We start from the raw sequence: 23,585 nt of genomic DNA, 5'->3' as shown, positions 1-23,585 counted from the left end.
AGAGGAGGGAAGAGCTACAGAGGACACTTGGTTTGTTTTTGACTTTGGTTTATTTAAAAAACAAAAAGCCAAAAAAAAAAAAACCCAACTTTATATACAAAGTCAAACTGAAACCACGGATCATGGAAAGAGGCGAGAATTACGGGGAACAGGGACAGGCTGGGCCAGAGCCAATACCACATTCTGAACACGGGGAGCCAGGGGTGCAGTGCTGGTTTCTTCCGGCAAGCCTGGGTGGCTGGAGTGCAGTGTTCACTGGCAAACAGCCCCGCAGCAAGAGCTCGCCAGCCTGCCTCGGTCCTGGGGGGCAGCGGTGGGGGAGGAGGGCGGGCCCTCCCCCAAGACCCTGCTCCAGCCCTGGCAGGACGTGTGCCCCCTAGAGGAAGGGGCTCTTACCCCAGCCAGATTCCACATCTGTTTCTTCAGTTTAATGGCATCAGACCTTAGGACATACTCGAAAGCCTTTTCCTCCCCTGTCTTATTCTAAACTGGAAGAGGACAGGAGGAAGTCAGCATAAGACTAAGGGGGGTCCCAGGAGAAATCCCCAGGTAGAGGGCGGATGACGTTCGAGGGGTGCAGAGATGTTGTATTTAGCTGTAATCGGAACCGGGGTTCCTCGCTTGTCCGTCCCACGTCGCAGAGAGACCCCCCACCCTGACAGCCTGGCCTCCCCTAGACTGAGCACAGGGGTCACCCCCGGCCTATGGCTCCCAGTCCTGCTCCAGATTCTCTCTGGGACCAAAGGGCTGTAACTTCTGCAGGCTCCATCGCTGACCTCCCAGGCTGGCAGCTCCCACGCGAGCCCTCAGTTGCTAGGTGCCGGCTCCTCCTTCTCTACCCAGCTGTCAGCCTGTTTGAAACAGATGTAGGAAGAATCAGGCCTCAGGGAGGAGGGACCAAGGACCCCGGCAGACGGAGCACGGGCTCAGGGAACCTGGCAGCAGCTGCCACCCGCTCTCCCGGGACTCACCTTCTCAACCATCCGCTGCATCTCCAGCTGCAGGGGGGTCAGGCGTCTGCGGAACTCCTGGAGCAGCCGCTGCAGCTGGCCCTTCTGGCGCTCTGCCGTGCGGGCCGTCTCCTCGGCCTCGGCCAGCCGGGTGCGCAGCTCCTGCATCTCTGCCGCCAGGGTCTTGTTGGTGACTTCGGTGGCGGAGAAGCGGTTGTGGCTCTCCTCTGGGGGGAAACACCAGAAAGCCTGCCGCTGAGTCGGGGGCGGAGCGCGGGGCGGGAGCCCGCGACCCAGGTAGGGCTCCCCTCGCGCAGAGGCGCCCGGCCGCCCGCTGCTCACCCAGCTTCAGCTCCAGCGTGTGGATCTTGTTCTCCAGGTAGAGCCGCCCGCTGTCCTGCTGCTCCGCGCGCTGCAGCAGGCTCCCCACGTTGATCAAGCTGCCGTTGTGGGACACCAGGCCCTTGTGCTCCACGGGGGCGGCGCTCGGCTTGGCGCTTTTCCCAGCAGGAGGTAGCAAGTCCAGGTTTCCTAGCAGGCACACGGAGGAAGTTGAGGGAGGAGAGTGCCCCCGTGCCCCACCCTCCCACCGTCCTTGGGGGAAGGTGACAGCCCCAGCCAGTATGTACCAAAGAGCACGTCCTCGGGGAGCCCGCTGTCCGTGCCTTCCTGGCGGCTGTACTGAAGGCTCCGGTACTGACAAATGTTCTGGGTGACCACCCTGCTGACCAGCTGCTTGGCCTGGAGAAGACACACATTCACGGATGTGCACAAGCCCGGCGTTGGTGTCCCCACACGGTGTCGGGTGGGCCCCGGGCAGCAGTACCTGCTCTGCACTGAGGCGGAGGCCAAGGGTGAGAAGCATTTTCTCTAGCTCTCGCCGGTGCAGGTAGCCACACCAGTTGGCATCAAAAAAGACGAAAGCAAGAAGACAGTCCAAGGGCAGCACAGCAGAGGGGTCCAGTTCCTTGGGCTACATGCGAAGAAACCAGGATACACGGGACTTGTAAGGCTGAATCATAGGGAGAGTCCACCACCCTTCTGAGGCCCAAGCTTGGCTAAGGGTTGGACAACTCTTGCCAGGTGGCCGTCCAGTTAACAACATGATACCACCATGCCTGGACACAAAGGCCTGCTTGGGACACTCTTGACTCGGGGGCACGCACGCGCACGCACATGCGCGCGCGCACAAACACACACACGCACTCAACTCGGGCGCACGCGTGCACACACACACACAACACACACACACAGGCCCCATCACCACATGTCGCGCTCAGATTCTCTGTCAACCAAAACCCACAGGGAGGGCCAGGGCCCTCTGCACACCGTGGCACACTCCCCACACCGCCAGATCCTCTCAGCATCGTCTGAAGCAATCCTTGAGGATAAAGGCTTGGAGCACCCCCTGAGCACCACCAACAGTGGCCCATAAATAATAATAAAAACTTAGAAATTTGAAAGTCAGGCACCAGGAGTCGTGGTAGAAACAGTCCTCTCACCAAGCTGAGAACTGGAGGGGCAGGAAAGTGGTCTCACCATGTCCTGAAGGGAAGAGAACTCCATCTCCGACTGATTTGAGGCCACAGACCGGACCTCCGAATCCTCCAGCTTGGCTCCTGCTACAGAAAGTCTGAGGTAAGCTAAGAGTAGGGACCACACTCCTGAAGAGAGGGTTCCCCCAGCACCAAGGCAGCCCCTGGGCTAGACCTGGGTGGGCACACACATACCAAACTCCTCCTCCCCATCATCCCTCAGAAGCAGCAGCTCGGGGTCAAGGGCCATCTCACAGAGGTCCTCGGACGCCTCCCCCTGGGCTTTCTCCTCTTCCTCTCCGCCAGAAGACGGGGGCTTGGGCAGATGCCCATCTTCCTTCTAAGGGAAGCAGACCAGGGTGATGAGAAGGCACCGTCACCTGCAGTGACTGTACTGTAACAAAGAAATGGGTATGTCTGAGGATCAACCGTGCGCCACGCAGGCTCGGCACTCAGCATCTCGCCAATCACTGATGCTTTGCGTTACATGACTTAAGAGCATACCAGGGTCACGGCCAGACACCCAAGGTCTCCTCGGGATCAACCACAGCCCAGGGATATGCTGACTTGCCAGCGTATATGCAAGGAGGGATTAGGAGATGCAGGTTCTAGTTGACCCCCAGGTAATAACAACCCCTTCCCTCTCCTCAGGGCAGCAGCCAGAGGAAGAGAGTTCGTGCTCTGTGGCACATCGGCCGCGTCTCCTTCCCTTCCCCCCGCAGCTCCCCTGCTCCCAGGTCCTGAGCAGCTGCAGGGCACCGCCCGAGTACACAGCAGGGTCACAAAGCGCATGCAGTGAGCGGTGCAGGCCGAAAAGACCCACCAAGCACCAGGGCACGCTGGGACCATGCAGCGCCCGACTTCTGTTGGGCAGAAGGGAAGCCAGTGCCCAGGTGGGCGCAGGGGTACTCACCGGCGGAGCGTCTGACTCGGCAGCTGTGCCCTCACTCTGTACCTCATCCTTGGACCCCTTGGCTGCCTCCTTGACCGCGTCTTCCTCCTTGGCCGCCACCTCTTCCTTCTCAGGTTCAGGTGGGGCCACGACCTTTTCAGGAAGGCTCAGCAACATCTTATAGATTCTATAGCCAAAATCCCTCTGGAGCATCTCCAGAAACAGCTCAGCCAATACAGTCACCTGGCAGGGAAAAGGATCACCGTGAGCCCCACCCCACCCCCGCGGGGCCCCCCAGCCTCCCAGGCCCTATAGCCACCTCAAAAGAGATCCTCTCTTTGGGCCTCCGATCCTCTACAATGTAAGGGAGCGACAGACTGACACAGCCCGAGCGTGCTATGACAGCAGGCTCCAGGGGGGGTGGCGGGGCCTCTGGGAGGTCAGTGTCCATTTCCTGCTGGGCCGTCGCCTCCGGATTCTCTGCATTCTGTTTGGAAGTATCTGCTGCCTGTTCCGATGCATTGGCCTGCTCTGCAGGCTCTGTTTCCTGTGACGAAAGCCAAGGCTGTAGCCAGCGGGGCCCAGGCAGGGCTCGGGGCAACCACAGACAGTTTATTCGTGAGGCTATGCCTTACCGCTGGCACCTCCTGGGCCGGGGCAGCTGCCTCCGCAGCTTTCTGCTGGCACAGAGCCTCCCACTCCTCCAGAGTCGGCATGATGGTCCAGACATCCGGCAGGTACACCACCACTGTCTGCAGCCGCCTCGAGGGGCCTGGCTGTAGGTACTGAAACTCGGCAAAGCGCCACCTGCTCACACAAAAGGAAAATGAAGCACTCACCCGTGATATTCCCAAGCAAGTGCTTCCACTCCCACCCGCATTTGCTGAGGTGTAATGCATGCCAAGTTTTCAGAGCACAAGAATAAAAGACACCAAGTCCTTTGGGAATGGTAAGTCAGCAGGGAGACGGGATGTAGCTACCCCAGGAATGAGGCAACGAGGTGGGGCCAAAGGGCACAGAGATGACACAGATCATATTGTGAGGAGGCGTGGTGGTCAGTGAGTCTTTTACACACACACACACACACACACTCTCTCTCTCTCTCTCTCTCTCTCTCTCTCTCTCTCTCTCTCTCTCGCCCTTGTGCCCAAGACGCGGGGAGTTGGGACAGAAGAAAGGTGAGCCATCCCCAAGCTTTCTGGCCACCTCAGCAGGCCTGTGTGGCCTGCAGCTAGGAAAGGCCACTCACCACTTCGTGCAGGCGCTCAGGTCGATGCCCGTCTGGGCTTGGGCACAGCGGATTGCGGTGCGGACCAGCACCTGTGGGTCCCCCTTGGGATCGAGGCCATCCAGAGAAGGAGACCACTCACCCCCAACCAGCACTGCCTCATCTTCTTTCTGACTTAGCAAAAACTGCAAAGAGAGAACAGGGATATGAAGAACCACCTGGGTGTCCCACTCTGAAGCATGCCAACACGTGTGTGGAATGCAGGGAGCCAGAGGAGTCTGTCACCCAGAGGCCAAGGGCCCACTCCTGACCAGGACCCAGCCACATGCTCCTTCAGGCAGGCAGGAGCGTCCCTGAGCCCTGCTGTCCTCTTTGCAAAATAAGTAGCAGTTCATCTCTGAAACGTCTCATTTGACTGAGCTCAGTGAGCAGGAGAAGCACGTTGCCAGTGAACACACCGAGTCTCCTCAACCCCGGCTCTTACCTTGATTTGCTTCAGAGGGTGCTCTGGGGTCTCCCTCGGCTCAGTCATGTCATCCACAAAGAGCATGCAACAACGATACAGCTCCTCCAGTCCTGGGGAAGACAGCAGCAGGACCTGCACAGGGCAGCGGAAAGGGAGACCACTCAGCACCTTGCCGGCAGCCAGCAACGGGACAGCCACAGGATTCCCCCCAACTCACCTTGGAACTGTAAGAGGGGTCGCTGTCTGCGGAACTCGGCTCAGCACCAGTATTGGGAGCTGGCTCCTTCTCAGAAGATACCTGGATCCGGCTTGGGTGATGCAGGGAAAAGGGTTGGCTCAGAGGAAAAGCTGACAGCCAGCTCAGATGCACGGCCAGAAAATTGGACGGGACCTGGAGGTTGCGGTAACGGCGCTGGAGTTCTAAGAAGTCACAGGTGGGGCTACCAAAACAGAGCAAGGGATCGGACTAAGCAAACACTAATAATTTTTTTAAATGAAACCATAAGATTTGAACTAAATGGGGAAATTATTTCACGATCAGGGAAAGGACATTCTCTGGAAAAGAAAGTGATGGCTCAAAACATAGTCAAACTGGGAAAAAAATTAAAGAATTGACAGAGGACACGCAGTTGGGGCCAATCCAATTGTGCTCAGGGTTTATTCTTGGTTCTGTGCTCAGGTACCACATGCAGGGCCAGGATCAGCCATGTGCAAAGCATTATTTGCTGTACTCTTGCTCTATCCCCAAAGGGAAAATGTTTGCAATCATAAAAAAGGAAAAGGTTGCTTTTCTTTCTTCTTTCTTTCTTTCTTTCTTTCTTTCTTTCTTTCTTTCTCACTCTCCCTCCCTCCCTCCTTCCCTCCCTCCATCCCTCCCTTCCTTCCTTCCTGGGTCACACCCAGCGATGTTCAGGGGTAAATCCTGGCTCTGCACTCAGGAGATGGTCGTTCGGAGATGGAACGACCATCTCCGAATGCAACAGCTATGTGTACCTAGGTCGAGAGGTCAACATGACAAATGACCTGGCACCCGAGCTGCGCAGGAGGAAGAGAGCGGCTTGGACCGCCTTCAAGAACATCGAAGAAATAGCTAAGAGGACGAAGAACCTCCGGCTCCGGGCACATCTCTTTGATTCCACTGTTCTTCCTGCATTAACATATGCCTCAGAGACCTGGGCCCTACGCAAACAAGATGAGAACGCTATTCAGGTCTCCCAAAGAAGAATAGAAAGAGCTATGCTTGGAATATCACGTTTCACTCAAATGAGAGAACGAATCCGGAGTTCTGACATCCGTCGACGATCAAGGATCAGGGACGCTGTCTCATATGCCAAGGTGTCGAAAATCAGATGGGCTGGTCACGTAATGAGATTTAAAGACGACCGTTGGACTAGAGCTGTTACTGACTGGATTCCACGGGATGTCAAAAGACCACGTGGCCGCCCACCTACCAGATGGTCAGACTTCTTCGTCAAGATCATGAACGATCGGTTTGAGGCCCTTCATATTCCCGGAGCGAACAGATGCCATTGGGCTACACTAGCACGCGACAGGGACAAATGGAGACGTTACTGGCGCCCGCTCGAGCAAATCGACGACTAACGGGAAGTTAAGTGATTAAGTGATTAAGCACTCAGGAATTACTCCTGGCGGTACTTGGCGGATCATATAGGATGCTAGGAATCAAACCTGGGTGGGCCATGTGCAAGGCAAATACCCTACCCGCTGTACCATCGCTCCAGCCCCAAGAGTTGCTGTCTTAATATTAAAAAAAAAAAAATTAAATCAAATTTTTTGTAAAGTAACAGAGGGGCTGGAGAAACAGTACAGCGGATAAGGCCCTTGTCTTGCACGCAGCCAACCTGGGTTTAACCTCTGGCATATGGTGCTCTCCAAAGCACAGCAGGGAGTAATTTCTGAATGGAGAGCCAGGAGTAACACGAGCACTACCAGGTGTGGCCCCCTTCTCCCCCCAAAAAAACAAAATAAATAAAAAATAAAAGCTGGAGATACAGCTCAAGAACTAAGCACATTCTTTGTCTGTGGGAAGTCCAGGTTCAATCCCTGAAACCACAAGGTCCCTCAAGCACCATCAGCAGTGACTCCTGAGCACTGAGCCAAGAGTAGCCCCTGTTACCATTGCCTGGGTGGCCCAGAATGAAAACAGTAAAAATCAGTGAAAATAAATGTTAAAAGATCCCAAATCTGAAGAAAAGTAAGAAAACTGACAACAATAAATACTTCACTGAAATGAAATTTTTCAAAAGGCAAAGCCAGGAATTTTTTCAAAAGGCAAAAACAGATGGTCAACTTGGGCTGGTGAGATCATTCGGCAGGGAATGAAAGTACATGGCCTTGCGCGCAGCTGACCCGGGTTCAATCTCTGGCACCACATATGGTCTCCAGAGCCCTGAGTGCACAGCCACGAGTAAGCCCTGAGTACAGGCAGGTGTGGCCCAAAGACAAATAAAACCAAGCAAAATGACACTCAATCTTACTTCTCGTTGAGGAAATGCCAATCAGGGCTTGGTGGGAACAGAGCAACCGCACTGCACCACCCCACATACTGAGGGTAATCCCTGGTCCAACAAAGTGTGGACACGTCCAGCAACCCAGAGTGCAATGCCAGCCCGCACCAGTGCTCCAGTGTGTGACCCAGGGTCATCACAGTCTGGGGTGGAAACAGGGGGAAAAAAGATACACAAAACAGATTATCACATTTCACCTATCAGATAAACAAAGATCAAAAGCTTGATGATACAAAGGCCTAGGGAAACAAGTGACTTCGCACCCCACTGGTGAGAATTGTAAACTGATACGTTCTCTTCTCTTCGAGAGCACTGGCAATTATCTATCCAAGTTTACAATCAGACCCTCTGTGCCAGCTACTCCATTCAAGGATCTCGGATCTCGGTAAAATGCACTGCACACAAAGGTGTATGCAGAAAGATGCCATTTCAACAATATTTAGAATTTAAAGACTAGAAATGAGGAAGTGGTCAAATTATGATTCATCCACTCAATGGAATACACTGAAGCTGCAAAAAAGAAGTATCGAATAACTTTCAAATAAATGTTAGTAGGAAACAAAGCCTAAGAAATATTAAGTGAAAAAATGCCAAACAGGGGCTGGAGCAATAGCACAGTGGGTAGGGCGTTTGCCTTGCACGCAGCCAACATGGCTGACACAGGTTTGATTTCCAACATCCCATATGGTCCCCCGAGCACTGCCAGGAGCAATTCCTGAGTGCATGAACCAGGAGTAACCCCTGAGCATCGCCGGGTGTGACCCAAAAAGCAAAAAAAAAAAAAAAAAAAAAAAGTACCAAACAGTAGGTTCAGTAAAAAAAAAAGTACCAAACAGTAGGTTCAGTAGCCAGAGAAATGGTAGAGTGGGTAGGGTGCTTCCCTTGCACATGGTTGACCTAGACTCTGGTTTGACCTAGACTCCATCCCCCACAGCCCATGTGGTCCCCTGAGCACTCCCAGAAGTGATCCCTGAGCACCCCCAGATTTGGAAAAAAAAAAACACCCTAAAACCCAGCATGTACAACAGGCATTCATTTGTGCTTTTTCAAAAAAGGCAAATAGGGGCTCAGAGATGCTTAGTGGGAAAGCAACCATCTGCCTCGCAGGCATGAGAGCTGGAGTTGAATTCCTAGCTCCCACCCCAGCAGAGCGGTAACCACCCAGCAGAACAGCCACCAGCAATCTCCAACACCAAGACCTGGTGTGCAGTCTCTGGCAAGCCACACCAAGTATATAAGCACCACAACCAAAAACAGAGCCCTGTATGCATGTGTTTGAGCACATAATCAAATACTGGGAACACGCGGCCATTGTGACAGATGGGAGGGAACGACGCACAGGCACAGGCAGGCGCACGGCACACAGACACACAGGAAGACTCGGACACCAGTGCCCAGTCTCACCCACCCGCATCCCGGCACTCACCTGTCCACAGTGTAGGGAGTGAGTTGGACCCTGTAAGAAGGTAGCTCATGCCTTGGCTTCTTAGCACCCCAAGGCTCACCACCAGCCCGCTGTTTGCGTTTCTTGGAGTCATAGTCATCACTAGAAGTCGATCCAGCACCAGAAAGGGGAAAAACAACAACAACAACAACAAAGTTACATAGAGATTTCACAGACTGGCCATAAACAAACCCAAAAGAAGCTAAGCCCACAACATTTTGGAATAGAGAGCCAGGGGCACGTGCATGTGCTATGCCTGTAGAAGATGAAATTTAAACACTTTTATTAACACAGGGGGAAAAAAACTTAAGCAAAAATACTGTCCAACACTATATATTTTGTAAAAAAAAAAACAAAGCCTTGAAAGAAGAAATTAAACGCCAAGGGTGTACATTCCTCATGAAACTTATAAATTTTCTTTTCGTATGTTTTGGACTTTATAAATTAGCTAACATGAAATTATCTTTAAGCGAGGGAAAAAAAGAATAAAATATATTTTAAATAAGAGACACACAGAGGTCAGGAGATAGCAGTTCGGAGTCAGGGGTATATGCCCTAAATGTGCCAGGACCTGAGTTTGATACATGGCACCGCACAGCCACTGAGCATCACTGGGTGTTTTCCCGGAGGCTTCCCAAGCACTAACGGGCCTGAGCAATACGGCGGTGTTGGGGTGGGGTTTAGCGCTGAACCAACTGGCCAGACTGGCCAAGTATTGCTGGGAATAACCACAGACCCCTAAGTGCTACTTGGGAGCCACCCCCCCACCCAAAGAAGACACATACATATATAAAAAAAGAAAAATGAAAAATACAGGCTGATTAGTTTTATAGTTCTTTACTACAAACAAAAACGTATCCTTAACATTGCACATTAAAGTAATAAAAATACTCAAATCCTTTGATCTAATAATTCCATCCTCAAAAATGTATCCCAAGGTGCCAGAGTGATATAATACAATCAGTAACATATTGCCTTGTACATGGCCAACCTGGGTTCAATCCCCATATCCCCTACGGTCCTCCAAGCACTGCCAGAAATAATTCCTGAATGCAGATCCCCTTAACATTGCCAGGTATGGTCCAAAAACAAAAAAGTCATCCCAAGGAAGTTAATTAAAAAAAAAAAAAGATAAAGAAAAAAATTGAAGCAGGGCTGGAGCGATAGCACAGCAGGTAGGACATTTGCCTTGCACGGGGCCGACCCGGGTTCAATTTCTCCGCCCCTCTCGGAGAGCCCAGCAAGCCACTGAGAGTATCTCACCCACACGGCAAAGCCTGGCAAGCTACCCACGACGTATTCGATATGCCAAAAACAATAACAAGTCTCACAATTTGTTGAGAGACGATACTGGTGCCCGCTCGAGCAAATCGATGAACAATGGAGGAGAGTGCTACAAGTGCTACCCTGAGAGTTAAAAAAATAAAATAAAAACAAACATTCGTATCCAGCAATACACGTTTTTCTTTTTAATAGAAAATAACCACATGATCAGGCAGTCATTAAAACAATGACTGGGCTGGGGAGAGTGCTCAGAGAGCTGAAGCTCAAGCTTCTGTGAGGAGCCCCAGGTTGGACCCTAGCACAGCATGCCCCTCCCCGAGCTAGAATAGCACCTAAAACCACCAGGTGTTGCCCCCAAATAAAAACAAATATATATGAATAATTTGGACTGTAAGATACAGTAGTAGGGGCTGGAGACATAGCACAGCAGATAGGGCGTTTGCCTTGCACGCGGCTGACCTGGGCTCGATTCCCAGCATCCCATAGGGTCCCCCAAGCACCGTCAGGAGTAATTCCTGAGTGCAGAGCCAGGAATGAGCCCTGAGCATCGGCGGTGTGACCCAAAAAGCAAAAACAATAAAAGATACAGTAGTAAAATTATGCAGGAGCCAGAGCTCATGCTTTGCATGCATGAGCCCCAGTTTGATTCTTGGTTCCTCCAGCCCCACCCAAGCACAGAGCCTGTAGCAGACTCCAAGGACTACCAGGTATGGCCCCAACACCCCCACCACCACGACCAAATTTTTATTTTTATTTTGGGCCATACTCAGGAATGCTCAGGATTTGTTTCTGACTCTGCACTCAGAAATTACTCCTCGAGGGGACCATATAGGATCCCAGGGATCAAACTGGGGTCGGCCGTGTGCAAGGCAAATGCCCTTCCCACTGTACTAGCGCTCTGCCCCCATCACCATTTTAAAATAATAAAAGTAAGTAGACAGACTGGAGGCAGAGCGCTAGTACAATGGGGAGGGCATATGCCTGAATTTGATCCCCGGCATCTCATATGGACCCCCAAGCACCGCCAGGAGTAATTCCTGAGTGCAAGCACCTCCCCAAAAGCAGTAAATAAAATAAATAAAAGTAGGCACATATGTAGGATAAAGACTGAAAAAGAACATAGAAAAGTAGCAATATGTGGGGCTGGAGAAATATACGAATCCCTCGGAATCCCATACCTCACCTAGAGCACCACCAGAAGTTTTTCCTGAGTGCAGAGCCAGGAGTAACCCAGCAATGCTGAGGCCCCCCAAAAAGGAAAGAGAAGTAGCAATATATAACTTTTTAAAATTATTTTCTGTTGTTTTCAAAAGTATTCTCTATATTTCAAAAAAATATTTTTTAAAGAGGTTACAATTCCCAGGGCCAGAGAGAGAGAGATCAGTGGGATGGGGCATTTCCCTACCATGTGCCAACCCAAGTTCCATCCCTGGCATTTCATTAGTCTAAAGAACTCGCCAGGAGTGATCCCTGAAGGCGGAGTGGAGTCACCCTGAGCACTTCCAGGTGTGGCCCAAAAACACAAAAATTGGGGAGGGGCGGGGGAGAAGAAGGCTACAATTTTAAAAGAATGCATTTCCACACATGTCTGGAATGGCACATTTTTATAGTGTTGTAATTTTTAGTTGACACCACTTCATCCATTTTTGTGATTTTTACTTGCAATAGTATAACCAAGGTGTGTGACTACAAGTAAAAAAAAAAATGTGGAAGAGGGGCTGGAGCAATAGCACAGTGGGTAGGACGTTTGCCTTGCATGCGGCCCACCCGGGTTTGATTCCCAGCATCCCATATGGTCCCCTGAGCACCGCCAGGGGTAATTCCTGAGTGAAGAGCCAGGAGTAACCCCTGTGCATTGCCGGGTGTGACCAAAAAGCCAAAAAAAAAAAAAAAGTGGAAAAGACAAACCATGAAGACCATTATAAAATGCCAGACTGATGAAAGGAAAAATTCCTATATTTCAAAAGAAAGAAAACCAACTGTCAATTCTTCATACGTAGGAGCTGAGTTGATTCTATTTACCAGCAGCGTCAGCTCTTTGCTGTTAGACCTGGGCTGTTTCCGCAGTTACTACACCCTGCGTGACTAAGTTGATGAATTTAACACTATCTCACTCTTCTTTTTTGCTTCTTTAAGTAATCTCCCCCATTCAAAGGAGTCTCTTTCCAAAGCTGCCTTCTCCTCTTGTCCTACAGGATGTCACAGCCGCCATATTTCTGACTGAGGAGCTATTGTATGCCTGTGACTGACGGGAACTCTTGGTAAATACTGTCAACTTCCAATTAATCCAGATGTTCCACTGAATCCTGTTAATTTAACAGCCACTGAAGACACCTCAGTAACCACAGCACCTGTGCTGGTTACTGATGCACTTTTGAAAGACACATCCAGCTGAAGCTACCACCTACACCTCAGTCCTGTCTGCATTCACAGTACACCGAAGACTGAAGATACGTTCCCTGTATCCCACAGAATACAAAGATGTCAGGTAACATAGCATCCGGGGGGAAAAATGCTAACATGGCTAATCTATAAATTAGTGTTGATCTCTCTTCCCTGATCATACCTATTTCCTAATACCGTTTCCCCTATTCTGCAAATTCAACTAATTGATAATATCCCGTCTTTAAGGCTAGGACAGTAGACTTGCTCTCCAAACCCATCTTCTCCCTTGAACACGCATCTCACTTGCCTGTCTCTATGTATCTTCTCTTGCTTTTTTCACTCTGAAGCAGCCCAGGTTCTTGAAACTTTTCTGTTTCTCTCCTTTCACATCTTTCTACACTTAATAAAAACTATCTTGCTTAAAAAGTAAAAAGAAGAAGAAAAAGAAAAAGCTATGGCAGTAAAGTATTATGGCCAAAATTTGTAACAGAGGACTGGGTTGCACTGGGTTCAACACATGCAGCTGAAAACGCTGAAAAGTTGAGCTTGAACCTGAGAGCAGCCACTGACCCCAGCCAGGCCACGTTATCCCTGCAATACACTCACAAGACATGAGAGATGAGAAGTCCCTGGAAACTGAAGACAAAGCAGAAATACAAGTCAGAGGCCTGCGACTATCTAAACTATTTCCCAGTGACATAGGGAATGGAAGAAACTGTTTCTAATAGAAACATTGTGTCAAACAATCCCAGACAATGAAGCTTCTGCTAGCTGGAATTCCGAGACCTGCCAGGCAGATAGTAGGGCCCCAGACCTATACTTTCTCTAAACTTCTGGCAAGTGTCCACAGCATTCTCGCCCTGTCCTATAATAAATAACCTACTGTGGGGCTAGAGGATTATTTTCTTCTCAGTACAGTTATCATTTCAAAAGAAAACTAATGCATGAGAGCTTCCCAGCGCAGTGGAAATGTTCTGTATCTAAGTAAGAGTAAGGGCTACATGGGATTTTCCATTTGTCAAAACTGTCCACTTAAGATTTAGAAAGTTCAATCCATATAAACTTTAGCTGGGGATAAAAAACCCTAGAGGCAGGGTGTAGACGGAGGTGGTAAAGAGAATGGTAGGCAGATGCTGAAGCTGGACATAAAGGGTTTATCACACTTTTCTGTTTGCTGTGCGCATATAATTAATTATGATGCTATTTTAATAACTAATTATAATCCACAGTTAACAGTTAATGACCTGGGGCCAGAGTGTATGGCGATTGCCTTGCACGCAGCCAACCTGGGTTTGATCCCTGGCATCTCCTATGGTCCCCCAAGCACCACCAAGAGCAATTCCTGAATGCAGAGCCAGGAGTAACCCCTGAACAATTGTCCACTGCTCCCCACCCCCACCACCACCAACAAAAGTTAAAGACCAACAAACAGAGCTAGAATGAGTCTTAAGCTCAACTCTAAGGAATAGAAATAAAAACTGTTAGGGAGAGAGTTAGGTAAGATGAGGAATCTGTGAGTCCCAGAAAGCAGTCCTGAGTGTGCAGACAATATTTCCTGGAGCACTCTAACGTCCCAGGCCCTCACACCTGCTCCCGACTGGGCCTCGGTGCAGTCTGTACTGGCAAGGCACAGAGCTGCACCTGAGAAGCAAGTGGTCCTACCCACTCTAACGCAATGTGCAGGAACACAATACGTGCGGCAAGTTTACTTTTTTAATGATTTTTCGATAGTTTTGATTCTTAGAATCTCAATCTTATGGACTAGAAATAAAAGGGGAAATTACATATTAAAAAGTAGTTCAGGGAGTTGGTTGGTTGCACCAAAAGCAGCAGCTCCAAGAAAAAAGAACAAGTACCAAAAAAAACAAACAAACATATATAGAAGATCGAAAGGATATTTCCCTGAATCGGATGTGTTAATGCTATTTCCTAAACCCCCAATAAGGACAAAATTCACCAAGAATAAAATAACAATTCAAAATTATAGTCAGGGGCCGGAGCGATAGCACAGCAGGTAGGGCATTTGCCTTGCACACGGCCAACCTGGGTTCGATCCCCGGCATCCCATATGGTTCCCTGAGCACTGCCAGGAATGATTCCTGAGTGCAAAGCCAGGAGTAACCCCTGAGCATTGCTGGGTGTGACCCAAAAAGGAAAAAAAAATTATAGTCTGACAGATGAGCTACACATAAAATCCCTGCTTCCCGAGCAGTTGATAAAGTCCCTGTAGTCGTGTATCCATCTCTCCAGGTCTGCCTATCTCAGTGTGAAGAGACTAACATCAGCTGTAAAAATAGAAAGCCACTGTCAACATGTGATAAAGGATGTCGCTCTTAGAAGGAAATCAATAAAAAGTCATTCCTGCTTGATCATCCTCTTACCTTCGACCCTGATCCAGTCGTCCATGAGGGCCCCGAGCAGGGAATCTGTTCAGGTGGCTCAGATGAAGTGTGTGGGATGTTTGGAAGAGACTCAGAGCTGCAGAGAAGAAATGGCCAGTAACTCAAAAACCCTGAAACCCTGTCCAAGCTCACTGTCCCCTTCTTTCAAGGCACAGAAATATCCACATCTCTTCTGAGAGCAGTAACAAGTCTATCAGAACACCCCACGAAGACACACCCCAACATCCATGTCACCGGTACTCACGCTTCTGAGGAAAGAGGGGGGGAATCCGGTGAGGCTGGAAGATCAACTGGGGCTGAGCTCCCAGAATCCCTTGCTTCTGGCCCAGGGCAGCCACATGCAGAAGGGGAGGTGCTGGGGACTTCAGCAGGGGCTGCAGAACAGTGGCCGGGGAATTCAGGGAATCTCATGGTTAGAAAGATACAGCCCTACCCTGCCCCTCTGACAAAGGTCAGGTTCTCACCTAGGTTCTAGGGCCAGGGGCTTCCCTCCCTCCCCATTCCATCGCATATGCCAAAGAGATATGAATACCTGGTTGGAGAGCGTTTGCACCTTGACAGCATTCCAGGGCACTGCCTGGCCTGGGTTGTATGCAGCCTTCACCAGCACCTTCTCACCCAGCTGGGGCAGCCGACCCTTCACCACACTGCCAGCACACAAGCCAAGAGGCTAGTCAGGAGAGAGGCCCTGGCCAAGCCACCCAGGCTCTCACTGTGAGGTCCTCAGAATTTCTCACCCCAGCACTAAAAACAGCAAAGCAATGCCCCACCAGCATGACGAACCCAATAAGCATTTCCAGAAAAGGACCAGCCCCAAGCCTACCTTAGCTGAAAAAAGACCTCTTCATCCACCACCCCAAAGTAGTCGTGCAAGCTGGTAACAATGCCAGTGAAGACCCGCTGCTTCTCCCCACCCTGTAAGAGAGGCGTGCGGTATCAAAGGAACAGGCCACAAGCTGGACACGATTCGCACTCTGCCATTGGCGCCTCATCCCTATCCAGCCCTGCTCAGAGTCCTACACTGAGACTCATAGGAAGGAAGCAGATGCATATGGGTGCATCACCAACTTGACTGGAGGGGATGGGTTGTGACGATTATCAGGTTACAAGTTTCTTCTGGGAGTTCCTGAAGGATCACTCTCAAGGGCTCCCTTAAACCAGAACTTCAAATTCCCTGTCAGAGGTACTGGCCCCAGCCAGGAGTCAGGAGAAAGAACTGTGGTGTCCCAAATGAGTGCATTCAGGCATCCATGCGGCTGGGAATGTCCCAAGGGCGGAAGCTCACCAGAAAGAGTGCTTAACCTACCTGCAGGTGCCTGGCATTCTGAGACAGGTCTGTGGCCACCGGAGGAGTGAGCAAACCAGGAGGAGGACCCAGAAGCGAGGTTGAAGCCGCACCTATGGGGACAGAGAGGCCACCTCCAGGACCTGCACCCAAGGTCCTGGAGTGCACCCCAGGAGCAAGTGGCTCCTGCAAGTCCTCTGGGGGCTTCACTGGCCATCAAAGTGGCCCTCTCCTGTTTTGCTTTTTATCTACGAAGCCGCAAACTGCACTCGGCCGGGGACCCCCCACCCCCCAAGGCCCTTATTCTTAGAGATCAACTCCAAAACACAAGTAAGTTCCTAGCCAGGTGGAGGGAGTCAATGATCACCTGAGAAGTTGCGTCCCCCTGGAAGCGGGTTGATCCGCTGGCGCTTAAACTGGGACATTGGGAATGCTGTCCTCTTTCAGAGTCTGAGGGTAAAACCTTCAACCAGAAAAGATGTATTAAGAGTTCATAGGGAAAGTTTCCATCTGCCCCCCCCCCTCCCCCATCCCACCGCCAGGAAGAAACAGAGGCGGTTAACAACAAGCCAAGTGGAGTCACCAGTCCTGCAAATGAATGGAGGTGACGGATGGGGACTAGAACTAGAACGTGGGGCGGGCTGGAGAAACTGCGCTGCTCCCCCCTCCGCCCCCCTGGTCGTAACCTAGAGGTGGGCAACACTGCCAGGCACGTTTCTAAAGCGGGGCGGGGGGCAGTGGGGGAGGGGGAGAAGGAAACTTAAGTTCAAGAGACCTTGAGACTCGCCCGAGGCCACCATGTGTCAAAATCCGGGACTCACGCCACTCGGCGCTCGTCGGACCGGGCCACGCCACCCCCGAGGGCCTGGGGCGCTGCGCGGGGGGTCTCGGGGCGCGCCCCGGGCGGCGGCCCATTCATTCCCAACGCGGCCGCTGAGAGGCTCGGCGAAGGCCCCGGAAAAATGGAGGAGCCGGGGCCCGGGCGCGGGCGGTGCGGGGCCCGCTCCCCGGAAGCCCGGCCCGTTGTTCCCCCCCGGGCGGGCGGCCGGGAGGAAGCGCCGGGGCCCGCTCGGACGCGCGCGCGGGGCTGCGCGCCCCGGGGTCTCGGCTCCCGGGCTGGGCGGCGGCGGCGGCGGCGGCGGCAGCGAGCGCCACGGGCCGGGCCGCGGGCAGCCTGCAGGCCCCGGCGGGAGGACGGCGGCGCGCGGTTCCTCCTCCTCCTCCTCCTCCTCCTCCTCCCGCCCGCCCCCAGGGCCGAGGCCGTTGCCAGGGAGACCGGACTGGCCGTCCGAAGGGGGCTCGGCCCGTCCCGCGCCCCGAGCATCCTCGCCACCCCCCGGGGCCCCCGCGCCGCCTCTCGGCCCGGGCCGGGGAGACGGGGCGCGGAGGGCGGCGGGGAGGGCTCCCCCCTACCCACCTGCGGGCCAGGGCCGCGACACCGGGGGGACAAAGACACCCGGAACCACCGCTGCCGCCGCCGCCGCCGCCGCCGCCGGAAGCGCCTCTCCGGAAGCGCGACCACTGGTCGGAAGCCGCCACTCTCCCGGATATGGGCCCGCCCTCCGCGCCCTGCCCCCCCCCCCCCCCCCCGCCCCGCGCGGGCCTGCCACCCGGCTCCCGCCACGGGCCGGAAGTGCGCCTGCCCCGATCGGATGCGCGTGAGGAAGCCCGGCCTCGCCGGTGTCCTGGCCTAAAGGATCCCGTTAGAAAGAAAGGACGCTCCCGAGCTTTGGTTCCTGGACCCGAGGCGGCTGGAGCTGGCCCGCCCGAGGGCACCTCCCCCCCACCCCACATCGCCTCCGTTGGGCATTCCCCAGCTAGAGAGCCTAGCCCCCTCTTGAGTAGGGAGGGGAGGATGCCTGAACAGCGACCGGTCCCTGTGTCTGACTCAAGCCAAGGGACTTTTCCCTAGCCCTGCCCATCCACGGAAGGCACCCAAACATCTCCCCTGCAGGCATGAAACTTCCCCTTTCTCAATGAACAAAGAGCTAGGGTCCTAAGAGTCGAGAGCAAGACATTATCATGACAAAAGTGAGACCTGCCTTTGGTCTTCACAAGCCTCCAGGGAAGGGAGGCAGTGCCCTAATTCTCAGGTAAGGAACCCACAGACCTCTAGGAAACAACTGCTCCAGTTCCAGGCCTTGTTCAGCTGCCAGTGTGGTCCCCCTTAGCCATCCCAGTTCCCCATTATCTACTGGCCCCCTTCAGCTGGCCAGTCTATGCTCCCTCTGAAACCCTCATTCGCCACTTTTCCATTTATTTAACACCTCCCCCGAAGCATTTTAAGATATTCACAAAGCACTTTACATTTTAATATCATTTTTCCCCCTCATAACAAGTCTGTGAGGTAGATAGGGTGGGCATCGTTATACCATTTGGGAGATTAAGTAGGAAGCTGGGGCTCAGAAAAGTTAAGGGGCTTTGTCAAGGTTTAAATACTAGTACGGGCTTCTGTTCCTGCTCTGATGTGTAAAGGCTTGTAGGGAGCAAAGCAGCTGAGATTCACCTTGAAGATAACTCGCTTTTTCCACGTTGTGCCTGGAAACCTCCTCCTGTTCCTTAGCACGGCAGCTCTGATCCATGGGCCAGACTCTTAAGCACAGCATCAGGACCCAGGACCAGTCGCCAAGGAATGAAGGTGAGTACATCCTTCTGCAGTGACCTCACCCAGGCCACTAATCCCTTCCAGTGGATGATTCAGGAGATGGTTGGGTCCGGCCATTTCACAATGGAGTCTCACTGTATATGCATGCGCACACATACGTGTCTATAAATGTAACTTTGCATAAATACACATCTGTGACGTGCTGGGCCCAGACAGATCACCGCACCAGACACCCCACCATGGATGCCTGATAAATAAGTTCACATTGTCTAAACCCAGGGATTTCTGGCTTTGTGGGAGGCATCTGGGAACGGCAGTCCCTCGGAGCCTCTCAGGAAAGCAGGGCTCCCACGCAGGCGGCTGGGAGGAGGCCTCGGCCCTCGCTCAGAGACAGAGGCCAGGCAGTGACAGCAGCGATTCCTGGCAGTGACAAGAAGCAGCAACAGGGCAAAGGGCAAGGGCACACCCTGCACAGGAGAGCCTTAGCACACAGACAGGTTTTTTGCTCGCTGCTTCTTAACAACTAATGATGGCATAAAGGTCTTCCGGAGAAGCCCTCGCGGTGACCTCTCAGGTAGGTTCCTTGATTCAATCCTGTGGGAAAGGAAAGGAAAAGGAAACAAGGTACGCAGAACTGAAGGCGCATAGGGATTCTGACATGGAAGTTCTTACCCAGGGACAACCATTCATGATGGATACGTGGAGAATCATTCGTGTGGGATACTCATTGTGGGGTTCCTTGTATCCCTGGCTTTCCCCCAAACCTGGTAGAGTGGCCTGAGATTCAGCTTGGGGTATGGGGGAGAGACCTATGAGGACTTTCCATAGGCCAGTCCTGACTCTGCTACTAACTCCCCGTGACTTCCCTCCCGAGTCTAGTCCCCAGCCTCACCTCTCAGTGTGCCACTCAGACCAGGTTGTGTCTCCCCCACCCACTCCAATACCATGGCCCCCCAATTTCCCAAGGACAAAGACCACAGTACGAACCTCCTCCCTCTGTCCTATCCCGGGCCAGGCCCCAGCACTTACTCAGGGGCACAGTCGTCCGGTGGGGTGGGGGTCTCTGGGCGCCGAGAGTTCCTCCAGCGGATCCGTCTGAGCAGGACCTTGACCTGGTCCCATGGAAGAGAGCCAATTGAGAAATGAATGGGGGGTGGGGGTGGGGATCACCACAGAGCTCCTCCCTATCGCACACCCTGACCAAATTCCCATCGACATGGGTGAGCACCGTCAGGAAAGCAAAGTACTCCAAAGACGAAGCCCATCCATCTCTGGGAATCTGGCCCTCAGAGCCCTGCGAGGATCCACTCATCCCAACCCCGCAGCCCTCACCTACCCTGTGTCCCTGGGAGGATGGAAAGGGGTGCTCTGGTTCTGCTGGGTCCTCCAGCAGCCTGGGAGGGGTGGCGCTGGCCTCTTCCACCTCTGGCAGTAAAGCGGCTGCTGCCCCTTCAAAAAGTCATACAGGTTATGTGGGACCAGGAGTCACCATCGAGCCATGGCTCGGGGCATCTACTGGTGGGGCCGGAGATAGGGAGGACAAAGAGGGAGACAGATGCCCTTGTCACCTGTCTCTGCGGTTTCCTTCAGCCTGAGCAGCTCCCAGGACTCCGGCACTTCACTGCCAGGGGGGACCGAGGGTGGGGCTGGAGGGGCCGCCTCAGCCTCAGAATCCTGCACACCAGAGACAGGCGCTCAGGGCCAGCGCAGGGGCCTGAGGCTGTCCTGGAGGCAGCCTGGGGCCAGGGCCTGCCCAGGGCTCACTCACCACCGTGGGCTGCTGGGGCTGCAGCTGCAGGCAGAGCTGCTGGAGCCGCGCCATCTGCTCCAGCACCTGGCAGAGGTGCTCCAGGTAGCGAAGACCCTGCCCAGGGAGGCAGGCCCCAACCTGTGGGACAGAATGAGGTGGGGAGACCCAAGCAGGCAGCAGGCAGGTGGGGCAGGAGGGCCACAGAGAGGAGGACAACACGCCCACCTGACCTCCCGGTGCCCAGCTGGGCATGGTGCCCGGTGGGGCCGGTACCTGCCCACCTCCATGGCTGGGAGCAGAGTGAGGCAAGAAGCGGTGACACAGCCCATCATTTAGGGGCCAGGCAGGCCCCACCCTGGGAGAGGTCCAGGGAGGATGGGCTGCCTGCCGTCTCCTTGTGCTCCCCTTCACCCATCCTGCGTGCTGGCACTCACCAGCGCTGCTTCTGCCAGGCCGCCTTCAGGATCCATGTCTACCTCCAGGGTCTTTGGTGCCCCTGCTCCCAAAAGGCCTGTTTCGCACTCGGCCTTGCGTGGTGGCTCCGGGGAGCGGATGTGTCGCCGTAACGCGCTGGCAGGGGAAGCGGTGAGCTGGTGGGACCGTTCCAGCACCTGCTCCAGCTTCTGGCTAGCTCGGAGCCGGCCCAGGTGGGCAGGGGACTCGGGGCCCCCTGTGGGCTCAAAGTCCAAAGAGTCTTGGTAAAGGCCCACAGAGGTGGCCAGGAGGCTATCCCCCAGGGCCATCTCCACACCCGAGTCGCGCGAGGCCAGTTTGAGAATGGGCACCGGCCTCCCCGGGGCTCTCAGTTCCTCGTCCCCCGGCCCGGACGCAGGTAAGCCACCCTGGTCAGCGTCTGAGATCCGTCGGTAGGTGCTGGTGACTCCGGGCACCACGCAGCCGCGCGCCAGCTCCTCACCAGTCCCATCTGCGAGGAGAGTCAGCATCAGGCTGGCAGGCGCCCCAGCACCCCAACATTCCTGGTAGCTGGCGCGGCCAGAGGCGGAGCATCTGGGGTGATGAGAGGACACTGGGCCGGGGCACTGCCTTGTCTCCTGCTCTGGGAGGGGTAAGGGGGGAAGCTTCCCATCAGTGACTTGGTCAGCACAGCTAGCAGCAAGCCTTGGGCTCCTTGGGGACTATGGATGTCTTCTTTGGGAGGAGCTGACGGTTCTTCCTGGGGGCCTGCATCTCTGGGAGACGGGACCTACACCTCCATCCCAGGGGACCAGCAGAACTTCAACTGCTCCCCCAAGGAGGAGTTTGTGAACCCCCAGCGCAGGGTCCATTGTGCTTCGGTGGCATCAGGAAGCAAGATGAAATCTCTCCAGAAGCTGCTCCCAGAGGGAACTGTTGCATCACCACACCTCCCGCCTCCTGGGAACTCCTATGGCCCCGGACTCAGCTTGCCCATTGGCCCTGATGTTCACCCACCACCACCCCACCCCCCCATGCAGCTTACTCCAAAACTAATATTAAACCCTGCCTTCAGGTGGGCCCCACCAAACTAATTGCTACAACTCTTCGGGACCTTGATTTTTCTGAGAAACAATAAAAATTTGGTGGAGTTAAAAAAAAGAAAAGTAGGGGCAGGAGTGATAGGTCAGTGGGTAGGCATCTGCCTTGCACGAGGCTCACCCCAGTTTAATCGCCAGCACCTCACACGGTCCCCCCTGCACCACCTTGAGTAATATCCGAGCATCACTGGGTGTGGCCCAAAACCCAAGAAAAAAGAAAGGGGATAAAAAGAGAGAGAGGAAAATAGAAATAATGGGAAGAGAGGCAGGAGGAGAAGCGACCAGTGGCCCATTCCCCGGTGCCCTCCTGCCATCTGCCCCACCCCACCCCCACCCACTGTCCCGATTCTCTCCGGGAAGCGCTGTCCGCCCCGAGCGCGCCCCGAGTGCGCCGGGAAGGGCCCGGGGCCGCGGTGGGGGAGGGCGGGGACCGGGCGGGGAAAGCCCCAGAGGGGAAGTCAGGGGCACCCCGACCAGGACGGGACGAAGGTGGTGGCCGGCCGGCTCAACGTCCAAAGCGAGTCTCCAGGGAGCCGGGCGACCCGGCTTCTGAGGGCGTCGGGGTGGGGGTGGGGGTGGGGGCCGCGGGGGCGCCGCGGTCCGGTCCGTCCAGGACGACTCACCCCGGCCGCCGAGCGGCTCCACGGTGAAGACGCGTCGCCGGCCCAGCATGGCCCGGCTCCTTGGCCCCGACGGCCGGCGCGATCCTGGCCGGCGGCCGAGCTGGAGCGCGGCGACCCCGCAGGGCGCGGCCGTCCGACCCTCCCCGCGGGGGAGGGGCGCCAGGTACGGCGGCGGGGCGGGGGCCGCGCTCGGGTCCGGGGGTGGGGTGGACGCCGTTGTGGCTCAGGGCGCGGGGCACCCCCGCCCCCCGATTCTCACGCCCATCTCTCTTCCTGCCGCCCGGAGCGAGCGGGAGGGCGGGGGGCGGCGGGGCTGGGCCGCGCGCGGAAGGAAACGCAGCCCCACGTGCCGGCCGGCCGGGGGAAGCGGACCGGCCTCCCCGCCGAGGGGACGCCCGCCCGGGGGGGACACGCTAGCGAGCTGGGTGGGGCTGCACCCCGCTTCTCACCCGGCACCCCAAAGCGGGGTGGTTGGGGTCGAGGACAATGGGGTCTTTGGAGTCCTGGGAAAAGTGAACCAGCGCGCCAGGGGTCGGCCTGGGTGCGCCCAGCAGAGCGCACGCTTCTCCGTGCCTTTTCGTTTGAGCGCCTGGGGCTCCCCGTCCTGAAAGGCAGGCAGGCAGGCAGGCTGTGTACCTCGAGACAGATCTTCTGGAGAAAATCGCCCGCCAAGGAGGCAGGCTGGGGGGTCGGG

General features: G+C 54.4%; 2 protein-coding genes across 3 annotated transcripts; both read right to left on the bottom strand.

Annotated features, from left to right (window-relative positions):
* Positions 1 to 25: 25 nt before the first annotated feature.
* CCAR2 (cell cycle and apoptosis regulator 2) lies at positions 26 to 17,946 on the bottom strand. Of its 2 annotated transcripts, none has more exons than XM_056119072.1 (21): positions 17,817 to 17,946; positions 16,767 to 16,862; positions 16,421 to 16,512; positions 15,938 to 16,029; positions 15,647 to 15,761; positions 15,359 to 15,488; positions 15,094 to 15,190; positions 9,026 to 9,145; positions 5,289 to 5,511; positions 5,090 to 5,203; positions 4,627 to 4,790; positions 4,013 to 4,184; positions 3,697 to 3,924; positions 3,399 to 3,620; positions 2,681 to 2,825; positions 2,490 to 2,572; positions 1,777 to 1,923; positions 1,580 to 1,691; positions 1,293 to 1,481; positions 972 to 1,177; positions 26 to 851 (listed from the first exon to the last, which is right to left on the bottom strand). In XM_056119072.1, exons 2-21 carry the CDS (start codon positions 16,822 to 16,824, stop codon positions 807 to 809), a joined length of 2,754 nt encoding a protein of 917 aa, XP_055975047.1. In that variant the 5' UTR covers positions 16,825 to 16,862; positions 17,817 to 17,946; the 3' UTR covers positions 26 to 806. The 2 variants fall into 2 exon arrangements, with proteins under 2 accessions (XP_055975047.1, XP_055975048.1); XM_056119073.1 differs by having other exon boundaries at positions 2,490 to 2,569.
* Positions 17,947 to 19,374: 1,428 nt separating this feature from the next.
* CUNH8orf58 (chromosome unknown C8orf58 homolog) lies at positions 19,375 to 23,136 on the bottom strand. Its single transcript, XM_056119166.1, has 7 exons — positions 22,892 to 23,136; positions 21,189 to 21,679; positions 20,773 to 20,892; positions 20,573 to 20,678; positions 20,341 to 20,453; positions 20,034 to 20,116; positions 19,375 to 19,598 (listed from the first exon to the last, which is right to left on the bottom strand). The coding sequence occupies exons 1-7, from the start codon at positions 22,938 to 22,940 to the stop codon at positions 19,487 to 19,489; spliced, it is 1,074 nt and encodes a 357-aa protein (XP_055975141.1). The 5' UTR covers positions 22,941 to 23,136; the 3' UTR covers positions 19,375 to 19,486.
* Between the last annotated feature and the right edge of the window lie 449 nt (positions 23,137 to 23,585).

Source organism: Sorex fumeus, unplaced genomic scaffold, assembly GCF_029834395.1.
Source record: "Sorex fumeus unplaced genomic scaffold, SorFum_2.1 ptg000039l, whole genome shotgun sequence".
NCBI classification, from domain to species: domain Eukaryota; kingdom Metazoa; phylum Chordata; class Mammalia; order Eulipotyphla; family Soricidae; genus Sorex; species Sorex fumeus.
The sequence above is the reverse complement of the archived record's forward strand: the minus strand, read 5'-3'. Positions and strand labels throughout refer to the sequence as shown.